The following is an 18,539-nucleotide window of genomic DNA, read 5'->3' as shown; positions in this document are numbered from 1 at the left end:
CCTTTTCGTAGTCACGGACCCCTTTTATAAACTTTATCGGTCCGCGGACCCCCAACGTAATTTAGTCTATTTTGGTTTCCTGCATTTTACGTTATTATACGTTTTTTGGGGGCAGAATTTTATTCAACCTTCAAAGTCCTTTAATCTCAATAAAGTTACTGTAGTGTAGCAGTCAATGCACTAAAAGGGATAAATTTTCTAGTGTACAATACTTAAAACAAAGCACTAAGAATTCTATTGTTAATGTGTGTTGTGATGTCACAATGGAGGTAACAATCACTTCCTAATCCAAGGGTTTGATAAACAGTTTGCAGTTATATACAGGATTGTAAAAACGGTTTGGGAACTTAAAAATATTGTACTGTTGTTAATGCTACTACAAGTGTTTGCCTCCACGGACCCCCTGAAACCATCTCACGGGCCCCTTGGGGGTCCGCGAACCCAAGGCTGGGAACCACTGCTTTATACACTCGTCTATAATTATATAATAGGAGTTGCCTCCGTGGGCACAGAAGTTTCACAAAAACTTACCACATAAAAAGATCTATACCGAACTATTATTCACCGCAAAAGAATAGGGATATTTTGAAGTGGTGTTGATTTTGGTCACAAAGGTGCCGAGCAAATCATGTTGATGTAAGACCGCTCGCCTCTTGTTGAGGCTGCCATCATAAAAAGGGAAGCAGAACGAGCTTTGACAAGCTACTTTGCTGTGGTTTTTCGCGTCTAAACCGGCAGGTCAATAACTCTAATCAATATCTTAAATCGCATGATAGTTTACTCTGTATGCAAATTTTAGAATTTGGAAAATGCGTTAGCTAGTACAAAATAACCCCTGGAAGTAAAAATTTGATGGAAAAGTTTGTCAAAGTATGCCAAAAGTTTTTTATTTACAGGAAAGCAATATGCTAAGGGAGGTCTGATGATAATAATGTTGCTGCATGCTGACGTCCTAGCGAGGTAGAGCTTAATTTTATGTCGTAATAGTTCAATCAAAGTTCAACCATGAAAAAAATGCTTTCAACATGTCAGTTTATCCCCCCCCCATGTTTGCCAGCTGGCCGTTGGCGACTAACGCAATGTTGCAAGGAAAGTAAAAAATTGCGGTCGTTACCAATGACTTATGTTCTTGACAGTGCAAACATGCTTAACAGACGATCCTCCCAATACGTAAACTCCTCAGTTCGCGAGTCGATTCCATTTCTGCGTGTGGCTTGTTTCTTGCCCCTACTATTAGCTGCCTGTCTGGAAGCGGACGTTCAAAGTATAGTTTATGGTGCGGACACAATTCGGCGCAATCTGCATTTTTGACTATAATGACAGTATTACAGAATCATATAAAGTACTCAATAATACCTGGTATCTTGTAAAATTCCATGGCGCGGTCAATGCTGAGGGAAGGATTGCCAGTGTTTGTTCAATTCATTTTCGAAACGTAATTGGATTTTAGAAATAATTAGGCAAAAACGCTTTATAAGAATCTTTAAAATTTGTTCAAGTTTAGGATGTTCCAGCTGTCATCTTTCATGCTTTTAAGTGGATGGTTCCGGAGTTCGGTTTATGCGCACAAAGGGTGTTTGCGGTTCACCTGAGCCGTCGATAAACAACAATGGCTATATTCATGAACTGTAGCACTTCCAAGTGGTGGGCGCCCGAAGAAGTCACTTTCAAATTTGTTGACCACCGATTTTGGCGTACTAGCGAGATCGCACCTGTAAACAACACAATTGTCCCGTTCTGATTTCCATGTGATATCATAATAGTACGGGCGTCTACGTCACGCAGCAAGGTCGTTTCGGTGTACACAACATTTGAGTAAGGCCTTGTAAGTCGCTCTTGACTTTGTTTGTCTGCCAATCGGTGGTATGACGTAAGGCTACATTGGTGAATTGCTTATCTGATAATGAACCGCATTGGTGCAGTCTGTTCTATGCCTTAAAATGTTTTGCCGGTTTAAAATTAGGTCTCACAAGATGTTCACTCAGTCTCTCATTAACTTGTCATTTTTGTAAAGACATTTAATGCAGTAATAGGAGCTTTGCGGTGCAGTTTCTAATGGACGTGGTCTTTCTACAGGTCTTGTTTAGATTTAGGAAAGCCATTAGTGGTTAAGACAGTAAAAGTGAGCTGTAACGTGACGTACCCTATGCGCTTTTATCACCATTTTAACAATGCGTGAAAGCAAATAGCAAGTTACATTCCAAAAACGAAGCTTATTCACTGTTATAATTTGGGCATTGTGTCGAACATTTCGAGACATAGTGCAAATATTTGAGGACATTGACGGCATCAGCAGGAGGATTATAGATAGCAACAAAGCAATGGAGAAACTCATGACCGAATTGCTCGCTTGCGGTACGAAGCAATAAATCAAACTGTCGGAACAGGTGAACTCCAGCGTTCCTTAAAAAGGACGAGTATTTCACCAACAGGTGTTAAAGCCATTAAGGATTATAGCTAAATGTAGTATGGCTGCAACTGTCGAACTAGAACTTGACTTAACTTTGAGTGAAATTTGCAAACTAACTTTGAAATGGAGTGCTATGGTCAAAGTAGCGGGATTTTAAAGCAGGTGCAAATTGTAGAGTTGCGGATTCTATTGCATCTAACTTCTGCATGAGTAGTTTCGAAAGGTGCCGCATTGTTTGGTGTTTAGACAGGTTAAAAGTTGTATGTAAAGTAATCTGACGCTTCTATTTGCGCCACACACATCGCCAAAGCAAGAGCGGGAGGCGAAATGGGCCGTGTCTTGTTAAACTGAAATGCAGTAAAATTATTTTCCCATTATTCCCCTTTCAGATAAAGGGCGAAAGTTGACAGACAAGATCAATGCCTATAGACAGCTTTATATTGCTTTATTGTACAAGATAAACGTGTCCTATAGGCAGGAAATTATTTATCTAGGCCAGATGAGAAAGGAATGTCACATATTGCTGATCCACCGCGGTGGTCTTGAAATTGAAAAGACCGATTTATCATGGCGGTTTAGCACTAAATAACGTTTACTTGGAGTGCATATACCGCGTGACAACCACAGCTGCCTTTTTCGCCCGGGTAAGGAAAGTATTTCGATTCCTTGGGCATTCCACTTCATTAGAGCTTGTTAAATTCTTTCTGTGATGGGCACACAGAGGCAAGTGCCGCTATCCACTTGGAGTTTTGTCCCGCGCCCGCTGTCAGTTGTGTCAAGTGTTGTATTGATTGCTGAGCCAGAGCGTATGTCGGTAATCTCAATGTAAATATTGGGAGCACCTAGAGTTACCGGGCAACTTAATAATGGAACAAACTAAACATTGGTTTATTAAGTTTTAATTAAAATTTCTACAGAAAGTGCATTAAGAGAGAGTGGTTTTTGAAAATAAAATTTAAGTAACATACTTGCAGGTTTCGTGACTCAGTAACTAACATATGGTATGTAAAGCTGTGCGCTAAAGGCTACTAACATTATTACGTGCGTTTTAACATAATGTGTCAACCAACGCCGAAGTAAGTTTTGTTACGAAAGAATACAAGCATTCCGTGTTCAAAGTTCCGCTATGTCAAACAAACTGAACACCGCAGTGATTTTGTTAGCCTGTATATGTTTCGTCACTTACGTTAACACAAGAAACATCGAACATTGGGAAAAACGACACAGGCGTCAAACTCTTGGTTCTGTTGGTAGAGTTTTTCCACCGAGCGGCTCACAGCGCCTGAACAACGAACGCTGTGCAAATGGGTGTAAGTGCTACGGAAATCGCGAGATTCACTGCACGTTTCGTCTCCTGACGGAAATCCCTGCAGAATTGCCGCTGAAAGTTGTGAAAATCAACCTGGCCTACAACAAGATCAAACGCATTCCCACGACGGCGCTCGCTGAAGCAGGTTCTACTCTACGTTTTCTGTTTTTGCAAAGCAATGAAATCCGATCAATTCACGGTGGTGAGTTCGGTTCTTTGAGGGAACTCGAAGTGCTTCGACTAAGTTGGAACGAGATTTCCGGCGTTTTCAAGTTATCTTTCGACAACCTGACATCCCTGTCACGCTTACACCTCGACCACAACAAAATAACCTTTATCCACCCGGAGGCCTTCATCGGCTTGACCAATCTTAACTTGGTGCAATTGGAGGGGAACAAGTTGTCTAAACTTCACGCAGACAACTTTGCCACTGTCCGTTTTAACAACTATTTTAGGTGTGTGCCAAATCCGACTTATCCTTAATATCAGGTCGACTACATCTGTCATTTGTTTGTGACTTAGACGGGCTGTCATTTTCGTCCCATTTACAACTCAAAAAATATAGTATCAGAATTGCAAAGTTTAAGTGTTTACACCTGTTTCGTAACGTGGTGTATGCACCGTTGTTATAACAACGTTCAAAACGTGACTGAACTGATGTTAAACTGTTAATTGTTAGGTGTTGGTTTTTATTGCGTTACATTTACCCTTTGGTTTTGTTGCACAGTTTCTCGCACATCCAATACCTTTATTTGTCGCACAACGATTTGGAGGTTTTGCCGCAAGCGCTCCTGCCAGGCATAACAAGTTTGCAGCAAGTTTATTTGCATGGAAACCCATGGGAATGCTCGTGCCAACTGCAGTGGTTACATCAATGGATGCGTGAGAGCAACAAGTATAGGTAAGAATCGCTGCGGTTGTGCCACCAATCCCTGTACAATTCAATTAGGTCTGAATATAAGCCTAGAATATTATCGACACTGCCCTCGGTTGCACCACAACCGTGTTTATGACTAAACCCTATCGGGAATTGCAATAAATTACCAGAGTCCGTTCAAGGCAAACAATACTTGGTAATTTTAAAGGTCAATGGTGAATCATTGTAGTTTGCAACCTTCCGTTAAACCTGTTTGCGATTTCTCAATACGTGTTGCTTGGCAACATGCACGCACAGAAAGAAGTGTTCAGGAAGAATCCAGGCCCATTTGACCAGAATCAACATACAAGTTGTGCAAGTGACAATATTTCAGAAAAAATAACAACAATGATTTTGCCTTCAATGTTTGTAATCTGTAGTCAATGCCCTGATAAAACGCTATTATTTGCTAGAAGCAATAACAAGCAAACATAAAACCGATTTCTATGATTATAACTACAAAATTATGCTGCAGATGCAAACGAAGTATTTTTCGACATGATACTGAACCTGAATGTGCAATATGCGCTTCGCCTGTTCATCTGCAAGGAAGAAAAATTTTGCAAGTTCCTTTTGACAATATCACTTGCACTCCTCCTAAAAGCGACAAACATCAAAAAGGGGCAGTTACTGAAACGTTCCCAGATGACCCTTCACACATGGAACTTCAAAATGGTGAGAGCATTGTACCCAACCTTGCGATAGGTGAAATTCTTTCAAGTTTTAACACATGATGACAGAATGTTGTGATGTGCCACTATAGTAGCGCTTATGAACCTAATCCCACATGCATATTTACAGATTAAAAATGCTGGTTGGATATTTATAACATTATTGTTTTAGGAACCGAATTCGGTGTAGCAGCTAACTGTCATTCATCTTTTATCTCTTCGTGTTCGACTTGATATGTTGGAATATGTGCGATTGAGTCGTATGATTTTTTTTCATGATATGGTTGACTTTGCGCCGGTTAGATTTTATCAACTGGGTTTCAGCAAATGTTGACTGATCCGTTCATCTCTTTTATGAATAAACAAAGGGCCATTTTTTAGTGCTTGACTCCATACCAAAAACGAACTTTTAAGTTAACACCCACGATTAACCACAGCGTGCTAGTTGTACGTCGTCAACGAGAAACCCAATCCCCATAGCAAATTGAGTCTTCAATCAGCGTCTACACAGCTGGAAAATGTACTTTTATTTTCGGTGCAGAGGCCACGCTTTTCAGACACGGGGCCAGGTCAAAGGAAAGCATGACAATGCGGTTAGACAGCCCGATCAGCTCCCTGCTACTGATGCATTGCAACGCGTCACGCGAGCCTGAGACGGACACCAACATCGAGACAACCGCCAACCTCACCTACCTTGCCGAGATTGAGCTGATGATGACATGTTCCATAGATTATCCTGTCGATGCAACTCGTCTTGATGACATTTTGCGGCCATATCTCAACGCAGCACTAAATTTTTCCTCTCGTTCGCCAAGCAGCACTAGCTTCGGAGAGCACACTGATTATAAAGTCAAAGTAAGGCGGTCGACTAATCGACAGCTTTCCGGTTTTTACGCTCTGTCATTCATTTGTCAAATAACTTTTCTTTAAAAAGTTCAAGTTTGTGTGAAAGACCTAAAAGGTTTAACCTTTGTATCTAAATATTTGACACCATGCAATGATTAGGGACCCCAATTATAATAAATTTGGCAACTGTAATGGTCTATATCGCAAAAACAGATACAAGGTGATCCAACGGCAGCATTAAATCCTCGTGGTTCCGGCCTCCGGATCATTGCTGCTTCGGTCTTGGAAGCCTCGGAAACTATTAAATCATCATCCTTCACCATCACCATTGCTTCAAACAGGTTTCGTCCCGAGGTGGCTTACAGTTTTTGATGTGTTTCTTAGTATTTTATATCTAAAAATATTGTGTTAAAAAAATGTAAAGTAGTGAATTGGAATAGAAAACTTGTTTTTTATATTAAACCGCTTTGTTTTCAGAACAGAAAACTTGTTCTTTTGTTTCGCAATCGGGTCAACATTTTACCCAGCAAAATCGAAAACTCCAAAGGTCATCCATGGACGATGCTTATAGATCCTTATCCATCTCAACAAGAAACACGAATAGCGATGGAAAGACGTACGGTTGTGTTGAGATGTCGAGCTATGGGCTCCCCAAGACCCACGTTATCCTGGGTAAGCTTGTTCTTCTTGTTTTTTTACTAAATTCCACAGGACCACCTACCATGCACTTAATTGTGAACTTATCGATGAACCACGAAACAAATAAACAACTTAGTTTGGGCTTTGTTGCGATGTAATTTTGTCACCAATTTTTAAACACTCTCATTTGTTTTGACATATAATTCAATATTGCTGCAACAACCTGCCTTCGGAGTGTATGAAACACAGATGCCTTAAAATCCTTATAGAAGTTTTGTAGAAAACGAACCGCTCGTTTCATTATTATACCACACGTATCAATACGTATTGTACTTTCAAATTCGCAGCCTAAGGTAAATGTTTTGCTTTAATTGACGAAGGTGATGCCGAATGAACGAGTTATCCGTGCGGGACAGAGGACTGGGCGGTTTCGTGTAACTGGTGGTGGTCGTTTAGTTGTTAGGAGAACTAAGTTGGATGACGCCGGAGTTTATTATTGCATGTCGCAATCGGCCACAAAGTCTGAAGTGGCAGAGGACATAGCCCCTGTCAGACTGTTCGTCGTCCCAGCATCTGACACTTCGATCGAACGATCCCGCCAGGACAGTGCGGTTATCGGGAAAAGCTGGAAAGCAGACTGCGTGGTTAATGTAAGTGAATTTGCAAGACTCTTAGGTTGATGGCATAGGGAGTTTTCTTCCGTACAATTAAACTCGGTTGAGTATTATTTGGGACCAAGTGTGCAATTGCGGCAAATCGATCATTCTTTAAATTTTTAAAGTCAGTTTTATTAACTTTTTTCGAAGTGCATAAATACATTGACCTGTTTTTAAATATTTTAGCATCGGGTTGAAAGAATTGCGGTATACTTTGCATTTTGTATTCCATTACGGTGTCAGGGCCTGTGTAAAAGGACATAAGTATTCAGTGCACGTAAAGGTCTCTTCTAGAAAACCATTAGGATACATATGATGTAAACACGTCGCTCGGTAACATTGCAGAGCAAACCAGACCAGGTGGAAAACCTGACTTTCAGCCGCAAAATATGTTTAGAGTCAAAAGTGTCACGCATTTCGAAAGCCACGTTGGGCGTTTCAAACGCTTACACTACCTCCTTTCATGCATGTAAATGTCATTTAGAACGTGGGCTGACTTCAGTTCGGGGAGATGGTTGTCGCTGATTGAATTTGTGGTTGCTTTCAAGTTGCTTGTTGCGTAAATATCACTGTCATGTTACAGGCGGTGCCAGATGCCACGATAGCATGGAAAACACCAACGGAGCGTCTCTTGATCAACAATTCGTCGAGCCCCAATGGCGACACAATTGTTGAAAACAACTCAATTATGATCAGGGAGATTAAAACAAACCATATTGGAATGTACAGGTTGAATTTTTATTTCGTTAAAGTTGTTCAGATTCTACTTTTTCGCCAAATATACAATTTGGAGCAAACTTCATGGTCTGTCAAAAGCGCATTAAGCCCCATTTAAGACATCTGATTTTTCATAGAAACGAAACTATTGTTTGTTCTTTTTCACAGTTGCATTGCAGCGAACCGGATGGGTGCCGTAACCTTACCGATCTATCTTGATGCCATGGAAAACCAAGTGATTGAAGAAAATACAATCGGTAAGTTCGTTCGTGCAAGATATTTACAGTTATAATTTCGTATGTTTTCTGTGCTCAGACGATGACGACGATTATTACGTTTTCGACGATCTTCAACTAGATTTTGTGGTGACACCAGATATGGTCGATGTTGTCCCAGCCAGCAAATCGACTCAACCGATATTTACAACTCCAACAACTAAAAATACAATTTCTGCTTCTTCAAGAGCTCTATTACCAAAATCAACAACAGACGAAGTGATGGACACGTCGACAGCAAAAGTGGTGGAACCAACTCAGCAACCGGAAACCGTAAATTCCGCCCTATCTACATCAACATTGATTTCAATAAAAACTGCCACTACTACCACAACCCCAGTTTCTACAACAACTTCTAAACATCTAAAAACAACACATACAAACACTACAGTTTTAAAGTCAGTTACAGAAAGTGATATTTTTCCATCGACATCACAGATATTGCCAGTAACTGTTGGAATTTCAAACATGGTCACAGCTTCACCACACAAAACTACCATTTTTGCGATGGCAACCGTAAGAAACATTTCCACGACAATTACGGCATCAACAACAGAAACGATCGATCTCACAACAACTAACGATCAAACGAAGAATCCATTAAACGAAGAGCATCCCGACGTTTCAAAAATCAAAACAATCGGTTTAAAAGAACAAACTAATAAATTGGTTTTAACAAGTCCCACAACGACGTCAGAAGAAATGACAGAAACCAAAACCACGACGATGACACCATCGGTGCCAGTAACACTACCTATGTTTCCGTCGATCAGCAATGCACCTGCAAACGCTTCAATAAAACCCAGTGTGGTCGATTATTCCCTACCCACTACCTATACTAATTTTACTAAAGCCATCGAGTTACCTGCTCAAATATCCGACAAAATATCGGACATCAAACACGCTACAATCGATCCTGCTCCTTCTTCAGATCTATCAGTTATTATGCATCCACAAGTTCGTAATCTCAAACCTACATCAGCTTCATACGAAACCACGAGTATGGTAACGGCTAAAAAGGCAAACTTAACCATGGTTAGTGAAATGACCTTCAGCGTTGTTTCAAATGTAGAACCAACCTCAAATTCAAATCTGGGGTCGCGTATAAATGTAACATCTACAACAGACATGTTTGATATTGGGAAAGTTCTTTTAATTTCAAACGAAACAAACCAATCAAATAACATTTTGTTGGATCAAAGCACTCAGTCAATAAAAATGCCCATTGCGATAACAGTACCAAGCAGAAGTTCTCCCAGCATATCCGTGGAAAACGTGACTGAATATAACACCGCTGAAGGAGCACATAGCGGTGAAATTCCATTGCTGGATGGATTTCTTGGAACCGAACGACCCTCGACATCCCGCCCAAAAACGCAATTAAATTCGATAAGGTCCGACAGGGAGGAAAACGCAACACAAGCTTCGGGACTTTCTAGCTCTCAAGCGTCGGGCGCAGGTTCGCCTCAGATGCCGAGCGAGAGGCAGCATGATGGCGCTGATGAAATATTTATCAAGCCAGGGATAATTGAACAAAGCGCGTCGGCTTTAAACGGGGAGACCGAAATTGAACGTGACTCCGGCAACATCACAAGCAATCACGATTCTGGGACGGAAGGCGTTTTCTCACACGAGCTGGATTCGGATTACTCCCCCGACTTCGTCCGCCCACCAATCGTTGCTCCTAGCAAAAACATCAGCAAAATCGTTCGCGAAGCACCAGAACCTCAACTACCGAATCATAATATCTATGAAGAAATAAAAGCTGTAAAAGGAATTGGGTAAATTGCTTCTTGTTATATCTAAAATGTTTTTAAACATAATTATTTTATGTTTTACGTCCTCGAACTATGCAGGAAGATCAACGCAGTTGAAGAAAAAAATACTTCTAGCGGCAATAATAAGGGTACGTAATCCAACTTCTTTTACTTTGTTTAAACACCCTCGTCTATTGAGTCACATTGCCACACAAATACAAACCAAAATTTGTAAATTTTGATAGACGGTACACAGAAATATACCAAAGATTTCGAAAACAAAATCGAGCATCAAAGGTAAGTGTTTACTTTCGTTTTAATTCATAACAGTCAAACACGCAAAATTTTAAAGCCGCAAAGAGACTGTACAATACCATCCAGATGAGTTGACTGTAAACTATGGAGATTCCTTGGAAATCCAATGTCCATTTTCCGGCGACGGCGAAAGGGTAGTGACGTGGTCTTTCGAACATCACGTGACAAACGACGGTATCTTTAAAGACGACATTGCTTCGATCGCAACAGTGAAACGGGACACTTCAAGTCTTTTCATTTCAAAGTACAAAGTTTTCACTGTTTACGTAAATACATTTTCAATACTTAAAGGTATTAAAGTAGATAGGTTTTGTAACATTCCCCTGTTCCTAAAACTAATTTGTTTTTACACGTGTTTGCCTTTATTGCAATCAATAAACGTTTCCTCTAAAAAATATATCTGTTTAAGTCAAATAAATGAGAACGTCAACTAAAACAAGGTGGTCTAAAAGTTATTTCGATGTGTTTGTGCGTTTCAGAGTTGGTATGATGCACAACGGAACATTTTCTTGTCAGTTTAACAATCGGTCCCGGAATTTCGTCCACCAGACAAAAATCTTGATCCACACCGAACCCCCAATTATTATCAACCCAACAGTTCGAAGATTGTCAGTCGACTTCGGGGCTTCAGTAAAAATCACTTGCGAGGCGGAAGGTATGCGGTAGTTCTACACTGTATCTGTTTTCTACGTCTCACTTAAGTCGGGTTATCGTCAACATCAGCATAGTGGTGGTGTTAGATTTCCTGCATTAAGAGATCTTTGCTCTGTGCAAAACTATATGTTTAAACTATATTCTATATCACTTCAGATACCAAATTTTAGGTCAAACGTTGGAAGCGTGTGATATTCATTCTCCCTGGGCATATTTAACCAAACCTTAAGAAAATAATTTAATGCAAAAAAACTTTTTTAATGTAACTCCATCCTATATGTATCTTAATTTGCTCCCTAGGGGGCGTCTTAATAAGTTTTGTTTGATTTCAATCGTGAATTTTACCCATCCAGGCATACCGAAGCCCGAAGTGAGATGGTCTTGGCCAGAAAGTGTTGCGACAAAGACTGAAGCTGAAGCAAGCGTTAAAACGGCAACCGCAAATGTATACACAAGACCTGACAATGTTCTGCACATAGAAAATGTAAACAAGTAAATATTTTGTAAACTTAAACTGCACCGGCAAACATCAAAAAAATTCTGAGGATTACTAAAAATAACACTATATAAAAATTTTGTTGCGGAAGAGTATCATTATAAAGTTCAAAAGTGTTTTTTTTTTCAAGTCATTCAACTGTTTAATTCACTTGCAACACAGTAGTACCTATTCTATTTTACATTTCCTATTCTTACGGTTACAAGCAGATCAAGTTTTAACTCGTAAAGTTGTCGAAACGGCTGCTTAGATAAATTACCAAAGACCGGTTTAGCATTGTTATACTATTGCAGGCAACTCAGAACGTTGGTGTTATGTTTTTGTGCGGTGCCTCCAATGCTGTGGGTCACACACTACACGAATTACATGTAGACGTTCGGACGACGCAACCGGTACAATCGGCCAAATCTCACAGAGTTATTACTGTCTATGAAAATGAGGACTTAATGTTGAACTGCGCAGCTTCAGGCGTCCCACCTCCCAGGTAAAATTTGCAAGCAGTTTACACGCTTATGTAACGCATATTGCTAAAACGTAGTAAAATTTGCAACTTAATTGGGTTCTGTTGTAAGTTTCAAACTTTAGGTTTCAATGTTAAGCCACAAATGATGACGTAAAAGTTGGTTGGCCAAAGAACTTTGTGATGTAGTCATTTTTCCGACGCAAAATTTAGACTGTTGATAACCAATAAATACTTTTAATTTTTAAAGAATGTTATGGATTTTGCCTGATGATCGTCAGCTCACGAGAAACTATTACGGGGATGAGGGAATCTTGATCCTTCAAAATGACAGTCTCGTGTTTCAGAACATCTCTCGAAGATCTAACGGTATGCAATTGATCCTTGGTTTGCATTAAGACATCGTGGATTACTTTGGGTTTTTGGGTTTTTAGGTCGCTACCTCTGTGTAGGCAGAAACGTTGCTGGTGAAAGTACGACACAAATTAGGTTAAGAGTGAGAGCAAAAGATCCAGACGACGAAGGAGGTTGTACGTACTATTTTTCGTTTGATCATATTGGTTCAGCTTTCCTCAATCCGCAAAATATTTATGTTTTACAACATTGCAGTGTTACCCATCTTAAACCTATACTTAAACGCATTTTTTCGGCTTTGTATCTCGTCGTGTTGGGAACTAGCTTATGCTTGACATTTGTTATCTGCACTAGCATATTGGGTTACTACAAAACGGTCCCAACACGACAATGCAGCTTTATCTAAATGTATTTTTTCTCGAATATTCTTCTGTCTCAACCTTTCTGGATTGTACGTAAAAGCCGAAACATTTTCATGACACTTAGTAGAATCGATAGCTTGCGTCAAACGTCCTTATTTGATTACGATTGATCGAGAGCGATGCTTTCAATGGAAAAATATTTGATGAAAATTGTCTGCATAGTAATGCTTGTATTTCTTATGCACGTAGCAATAGCGAAGACGACCAGATCTCCAGCTGTAGTGACATCAAGTTCTGGTTCTAAGACGATTTTTCTGAATGAGGATATTTATAGGTATGGATAATTTTTACGATAAGTTACAAACGCATCAGAACAGTTTTTTTTTAATTTATTCGGTCTCTGATAAAGGTAAGTGACATTTTGTTTATAACATGTCATGATTTTAACTAATGGTTGCTTAAAAATGCACGTTGGGCTTTAAAAATGTCTGTTGAAAACGGAATCATATATTCGTTTGCAATCATATTTTATTTCATTTAAAACAGACCATCTGTTTGTTTTTTTCGAGCAGGTATACCGTGCGGGGTAAAGTGGGTGAAACAGCGATCCTTAATTGTCGAACTCCACCAGATGCGCAAAAATCGCGAAACAAATGGTCGCGCTTCTCCGGGTCTTTGGAATGGCGCCTTCCAGATGGAGAAAGAGCTGCGTTCCCTCTTCCAATTCCAAGTTGGAGACACAATCCGCTTTACAACGGAACCTTAAGAATTCGAAAATTGCAGATCGATGACAATGGAACTTATTTGTGCGTGGCCAGCAACAAAAACGGGTCAGAACTATTTTTCTTATATTTTCTTAACTGCTAGAAATTAGTTGTAAATGTATGCATCAATTAACGTGTAGAAAATTTTTCTTACTATTGACTACCTTTTCAGACTTGTGCGCACAGTGGTGACTTTATCTGTGAAAGTTGAAGCTCCTATGATTAGGCAACGGCTATCACAGTCATTGACGGTCTCCCGGAACAGATTGACTGGGGCAGATTGTTCAACGAGGGCTGGAAAACCGAAGCCACGGGTTCATTGGGAGACACCTAGCGGTCGGGCTTACTCGTCTGGCTCGTGGGGAAACGGGTAATTTGTTTGTTAGTTTCATTTTATAATAAAAGTTTATTACGAAAACACGAATCTTGGTTCGAACTGTAAGAGACTCTGTTAGGTCATAAAGTTACTTGAGATATACAGGCTCTTGAATTTATAAATTTTTACTCCTAGAAACTATTCAGTAAAGGTTCACACAATTGCAGGTTTTACGTAAAACCAAATGGAAGGCTCGTTATCCGAAGCATGGCTCTCTCATTTGCCGGTAGGTGGCGGTGTGTGGCATCCAACGTTGCAGGCAACGCTACACGGATTGTTAACTTCAAGGTACAGTACACACAGTGCGAGTTTGCATTGATATGACCGATTATTTCATACTTAACTTACAATTAGTTTGTATAGTTTACATTTTAATAAACAGAAATAAATAAATTCCCATTCAATTTAGGTGCCACCGTTTGCCCCAAGAATTAAACGCAGTCGTTCTAGAATGCGATATGCAAAGGTTGGCCATACTGCTCGAATGGAATGTAGTGCTCTCGCTGTACCAAAAGCATCTTTTTATTGGATTTTGCCAAATGGCATGAAGATGATCCAAAACAAGGTTTGGTTTACTTTTTGTTCAATACTTTATTACGCCAAAATTCCCGCAGATCTTTGAGCAAAACTGTTAAAATAACACATCAAAAGTAGTATAAAAAAACGAAATGAAAATAACTTGGTTTTGAAATATGTTTGTCTTGAAACATTAAATTTACCCGTCTTGCCAAACAATTTTTCCAGTTAAGTTTTCGTGTTCTTTTGTTCAGGCTATGCTGAGCAGCCACCATTCAAAACCGAAAGTTGTTCTTCTGGATTCTGGAACATTGGTGATAAACAGAGCAAAGACCTCTGATAATGGCTTTTACAAGTGCTACGCTAGAAACATGATGGGTTCTGCTGTAAAAACTCTCAAACTCAGGGTTTACCATTAGTTCAGCCAACTGGAGGAAAATCTCAGCATGGAGGATGGGTTTTGGTTTCCTACAAGATAAACATCCAATACACCATGTAAACCAATAAAATATTGATAAAATCTGTGTGTTTTGTAACGTCAGTAGGAGAATGTACTTCAAAAAATCTTTAGATCCCGGTATTATGTCAATACATTATAAAACGATTAAATTTTACGATGCCGTTGGTCGACGTATTAACCTCTTTGCCATTTAAAGTGTAACCGGTCGGTGTATTGGAAATATATAATAAACTTGTTCTTGCTGTACCATTGGGCAAAGGGTAACATTTATCAATCAATTTTTATTTGCTTATTGCATAAATTAAAGTATAATCAAATTATCCCCTGTTGCATCATATTAACTCTGTTAGAGTTTAGACCACGGGAACAAACTAACGTTATGAAATATTAGTGTTAACAAGAGAAAGATGTACTGCGAAGTACTGTGGTTAAACAAGAGTTACAACCCATTTTATTGCCACCTTCAAACTTTTCTTGACATTGAAACTTTTATGAATCTTGTACAATGAGCAATATATTTCTTGTCAGACAGTCGTAAAACGTTACCCGGCAACAAAGGTGGAATTGAAGAAAAAACCGCTATGTTTGACCAAAGTCTTAGTCGACGGTTAACGAGGCATAAGGGCGTATCCCAAATGCATTTTACCGTGATATTTGGGGATGCTTAAATTCTCTTTCACTACTGTTGTGAACTACACTGCCCGGTTAAGCCATCCTGTATTGACTGAACGTGATTTGGACACATCTTTTGTCAATGAGCCTGTCGCTTGAGCGTGTCCGAAATAATGGACCCAAGCGCATCCATAACGCACAGGTGCTACTGGTTTATAGTTACGACTGACATATTGCCATGGTAACAATATTGGGCGTCAGTTACTGATCTCGAATATATTAGGTTCGATATTTTAATGACGATAATGAACACAATTATATCCAAACAACGTAAAACATACTGCACACAATGAACTGTGAAGAAGATAAAGAAGTACAGCAATTATTATCAGTTACATTCGAATATAAAGCAAATTGCTATGTTGCGTTCGGAAGCATGGTTGGTTTCAGATTTTCAACCGTCAACGTTGTGGGCAGATGTTGAAACAAATTGGATCACTAATTGAGCAATCGAAACAGCTTCTTCTTTGGACTAGTGACAAAACATGTTGGAATATTAAATGTCGTTCGACAGTTTTCTATCAGTGTTCTTATGGATATATTTATCTATGAATAATTTATCTCTTGTTTGTGCACATATTGATGAATACAACACAGAAAAACGGCATTGTAAAGTGGGGATAATTCAATTAAGGCTGTAGGCTGTGTGAAAATACCAACTTTGGCGATGCTGGCCGTCAATCGATAAACTATTTGAATCAAAATAAGATTAAATCCTAATGGAGTAACTGTGCCCAACATAAGTGATAAGAAGACAAATTGCGTTTTGTGACAGTCAGGAATAGTAGTAAATGTGTAGATCTCACCTGGGCCAGATCTTTGTCCCATCTCGGTCATAATTGCTCGGCGACAAATCCTGTTCATTATTTGTTCGTCAAGGTCTTCTCCCAAACATAGATGGGAGACGGCCTTCACGGCTGCCTCTCGCAGTCGGGCCTTTGCCGCCTCAGAGTATTGGTACGGAGCTGGCTATAAACATACGTTTACAAAATTAGGTATTGTAACAAATAGAGTCTTATCTACCAGCACTTCGACATAATTGGAAAAATATAGAACAAAACCAAACCTGGGGACTCGTAATAAATAGGTTGTTTTAAAAATGGGGAGGTCGAACATTTTAGTCAGTAGCTTCAGACATTTTTTATCGATCAGCAAACATTACTGCAATTTGTTCAGGGATTAATTCGGACAGTGACATATACCTTTCCAACATGAAACCCAAATGGGTGCCTTTTTGCACTATAGAGCAGGTGTACATATTTTAACCGCAATTCTAAACGTGATAAAAACGGTTGTTTTTTGACATATCTATTACTTGCTGTTGAAAAACTTATTATTTCCAAATTGACTTGCTCTTGACAAAAAGTTTTGAACGAGGTTCTGGAGGTTGATTTGGCAACAGATATATACAAAGAAAATATTTTGATGCGTGAAACACATAAATTGCATAAATCATCTGTTAAAACGTGCACGTATCAGTAAAATTAATTTTAATTTAGGTATTACCTCCCATTCGCCAAATTCTTCCTCTTTCTTGTTGACGTAAGCAGCGCTTACAAGTGCACAGGCACAAAACAGAAGAATGATTTGCTTCAGCATCTTTTGCTTCTTCCCGTTTTTCGATTCGTTGCTCGTTGGAAAAGTTGTGTTGGTTGCTCTCTACGTCGGTGTCTATTATAATGCCGCGACTACGCCCAATTGTTTGCCTAGACAATAAATCGCGATCACACACAACGGACTTTCACAGCCACAAAATGCTTTTCCGGCACGTGATTTCCTATTTTTTACCGGATGATCAACACCTGCCGTTACCTCCAAATTCCCCAAGACCCAATTAAACTTTAAATTACAGATTAAAAGTTGCGACCCTGCTGTAAATAGCGGGGGCTCCTCCCTACACTTCCTGCACTAACTCGTAAATACGTCATCCAGTATGTACCGTCGCAAGGTTGTTGGCCTAACAACGGAGGTTCACAATAAATTTTATCGCGACTTGACAAACTGTGGAGGCGAATAAAAAACGTTTCCCTTGTTTACTACCATGTTGTAGAAACCAAACTCCATCGATAAATCGTTATTCTGAGCATCCTGAGAACTCAACTGTCTAAAATTATGCTTCATCTTTATCTAAACGCTTGTACTATGGTCATTTTTCAATCCTTATACATTAGCAGCAAACACTGCAAAACTGAGATAATTTATTTGACTTCCTGTATTTACTCTTACTTTTAAGATTAGTCGTGTATTTGGTAGTCAATTGATTTCACCGTATCCCGCAGTACGCGATAGAACGCGCGTGTCCGAGTTGAACAATACAACTGTATACTATACCGGAGTTGCAATTTCAAACCCTTTTAAATATCACTTTTTGTTGGCAGATGGGCGCCTTTTTCGGGGCTTTCGTATACGCACGTCACTTTAGTGGGCTTTTAGGCATTATTGTGAATTACGCAGTTGTGTTCAAAATTGTGCCAAATACACAAATGAATAAATTATACCTTCGGAAGGACAACGTCATTATAGGTGACATGACCGATTAGGGATTAGCATTTAAATCAATAGTAGGCTGATTGTAAATATGGTTGTAAAGTCTGAGTACATGCTGTCGAACTTTGCAATGTTTTGCAGTCCAGCTGTCCCTTATTTGATATACGTTTGTGCGAAGCTGCTCCAAAGTAATAAGCTTTTAAATTAAAAAACGGTAAACCGTTTGATTGCAGAACTTATAGGGTATTAACTTATTATGACATACCGGCGGAATAAAAAGGAAATGATAGCAAACTACAGGAATACAGTATAGGTCCAGTAAGTTACAGTATAGGTTCCCTGACTGCTGTTACCAAATGCAGCAAAAAGCAACGCCTGTGAGTCACTGTCCTCAAAAGTGCTTATGTGTCAAACAATTAAATGATTT

General features: G+C 39.4%; 2 protein-coding genes across 3 annotated transcripts; one reads left to right on the top strand and one right to left on the bottom strand.

Annotated features, from left to right (window-relative positions):
• Positions 1-3,389: 3,389 nt before the first annotated feature.
• Positions 3,390-15,152, top strand: LOC145230396 (uncharacterized). 2 transcript variants are annotated; one of them, XM_080095821.1, is made up of 24 exons: positions 3,390-4,174; positions 4,447-4,620; positions 5,111-5,310; positions 5,848-6,161; positions 6,366-6,506; positions 6,630-6,824; positions 7,172-7,441; positions 8,031-8,176; positions 8,333-8,421; positions 8,480-10,220; positions 10,296-10,345; positions 10,442-10,493; positions 10,549-10,755; positions 10,991-11,166; positions 11,519-11,649; positions 11,955-12,145; positions 12,372-12,490; positions 12,556-12,648; positions 13,087-13,171; positions 13,410-13,667; positions 13,774-13,971; positions 14,145-14,265; positions 14,387-14,542; positions 14,748-15,152. In XM_080095821.1, the coding sequence occupies exons 1-24, from the start codon at positions 3,537-3,539 to the stop codon at positions 14,910-14,912; spliced, it is 5,910 nt and encodes a 1,969-aa protein (XP_079951947.1). In that variant the 5' UTR covers positions 3,390-3,536; the 3' UTR covers positions 14,913-15,152. The 2 variants fall into 2 exon arrangements, with proteins under 2 accessions (XP_079951947.1, XP_079951946.1); XM_080095820.1 differs by having other exon boundaries at positions 12,556-12,651.
• A 698-nt stretch (positions 15,153-15,850) lies between these two features.
• Positions 15,851-17,929, bottom strand: LOC145229953 (uncharacterized). Its single transcript, XM_080095295.1, has 3 exons — positions 17,132-17,929; positions 16,432-16,594; positions 15,851-16,097 (listed from the first exon to the last, which is right to left on the bottom strand). The coding sequence occupies exons 1-3, from the start codon at positions 17,222-17,224 to the stop codon at positions 16,027-16,029; spliced, it is 327 nt and encodes a 108-aa protein (XP_079951421.1). The 5' UTR covers positions 17,225-17,929; the 3' UTR covers positions 15,851-16,026.
• Between the last annotated feature and the right edge of the window lie 610 nt (positions 17,930-18,539).

The sequence above is a fragment of the Phallusia mammillata genome, chromosome 5, assembly GCF_965637545.1.
Source record: "Phallusia mammillata chromosome 5, kaPhaMamm4.hap1.1, whole genome shotgun sequence".
Taxonomy (NCBI): domain Eukaryota; kingdom Metazoa; phylum Chordata; class Ascidiacea; order Phlebobranchia; family Ascidiidae; genus Phallusia; species Phallusia mammillata.
The sequence above is the reverse complement of the archived record's forward strand: the minus strand, read 5'-3'. Positions and strand labels throughout refer to the sequence as shown.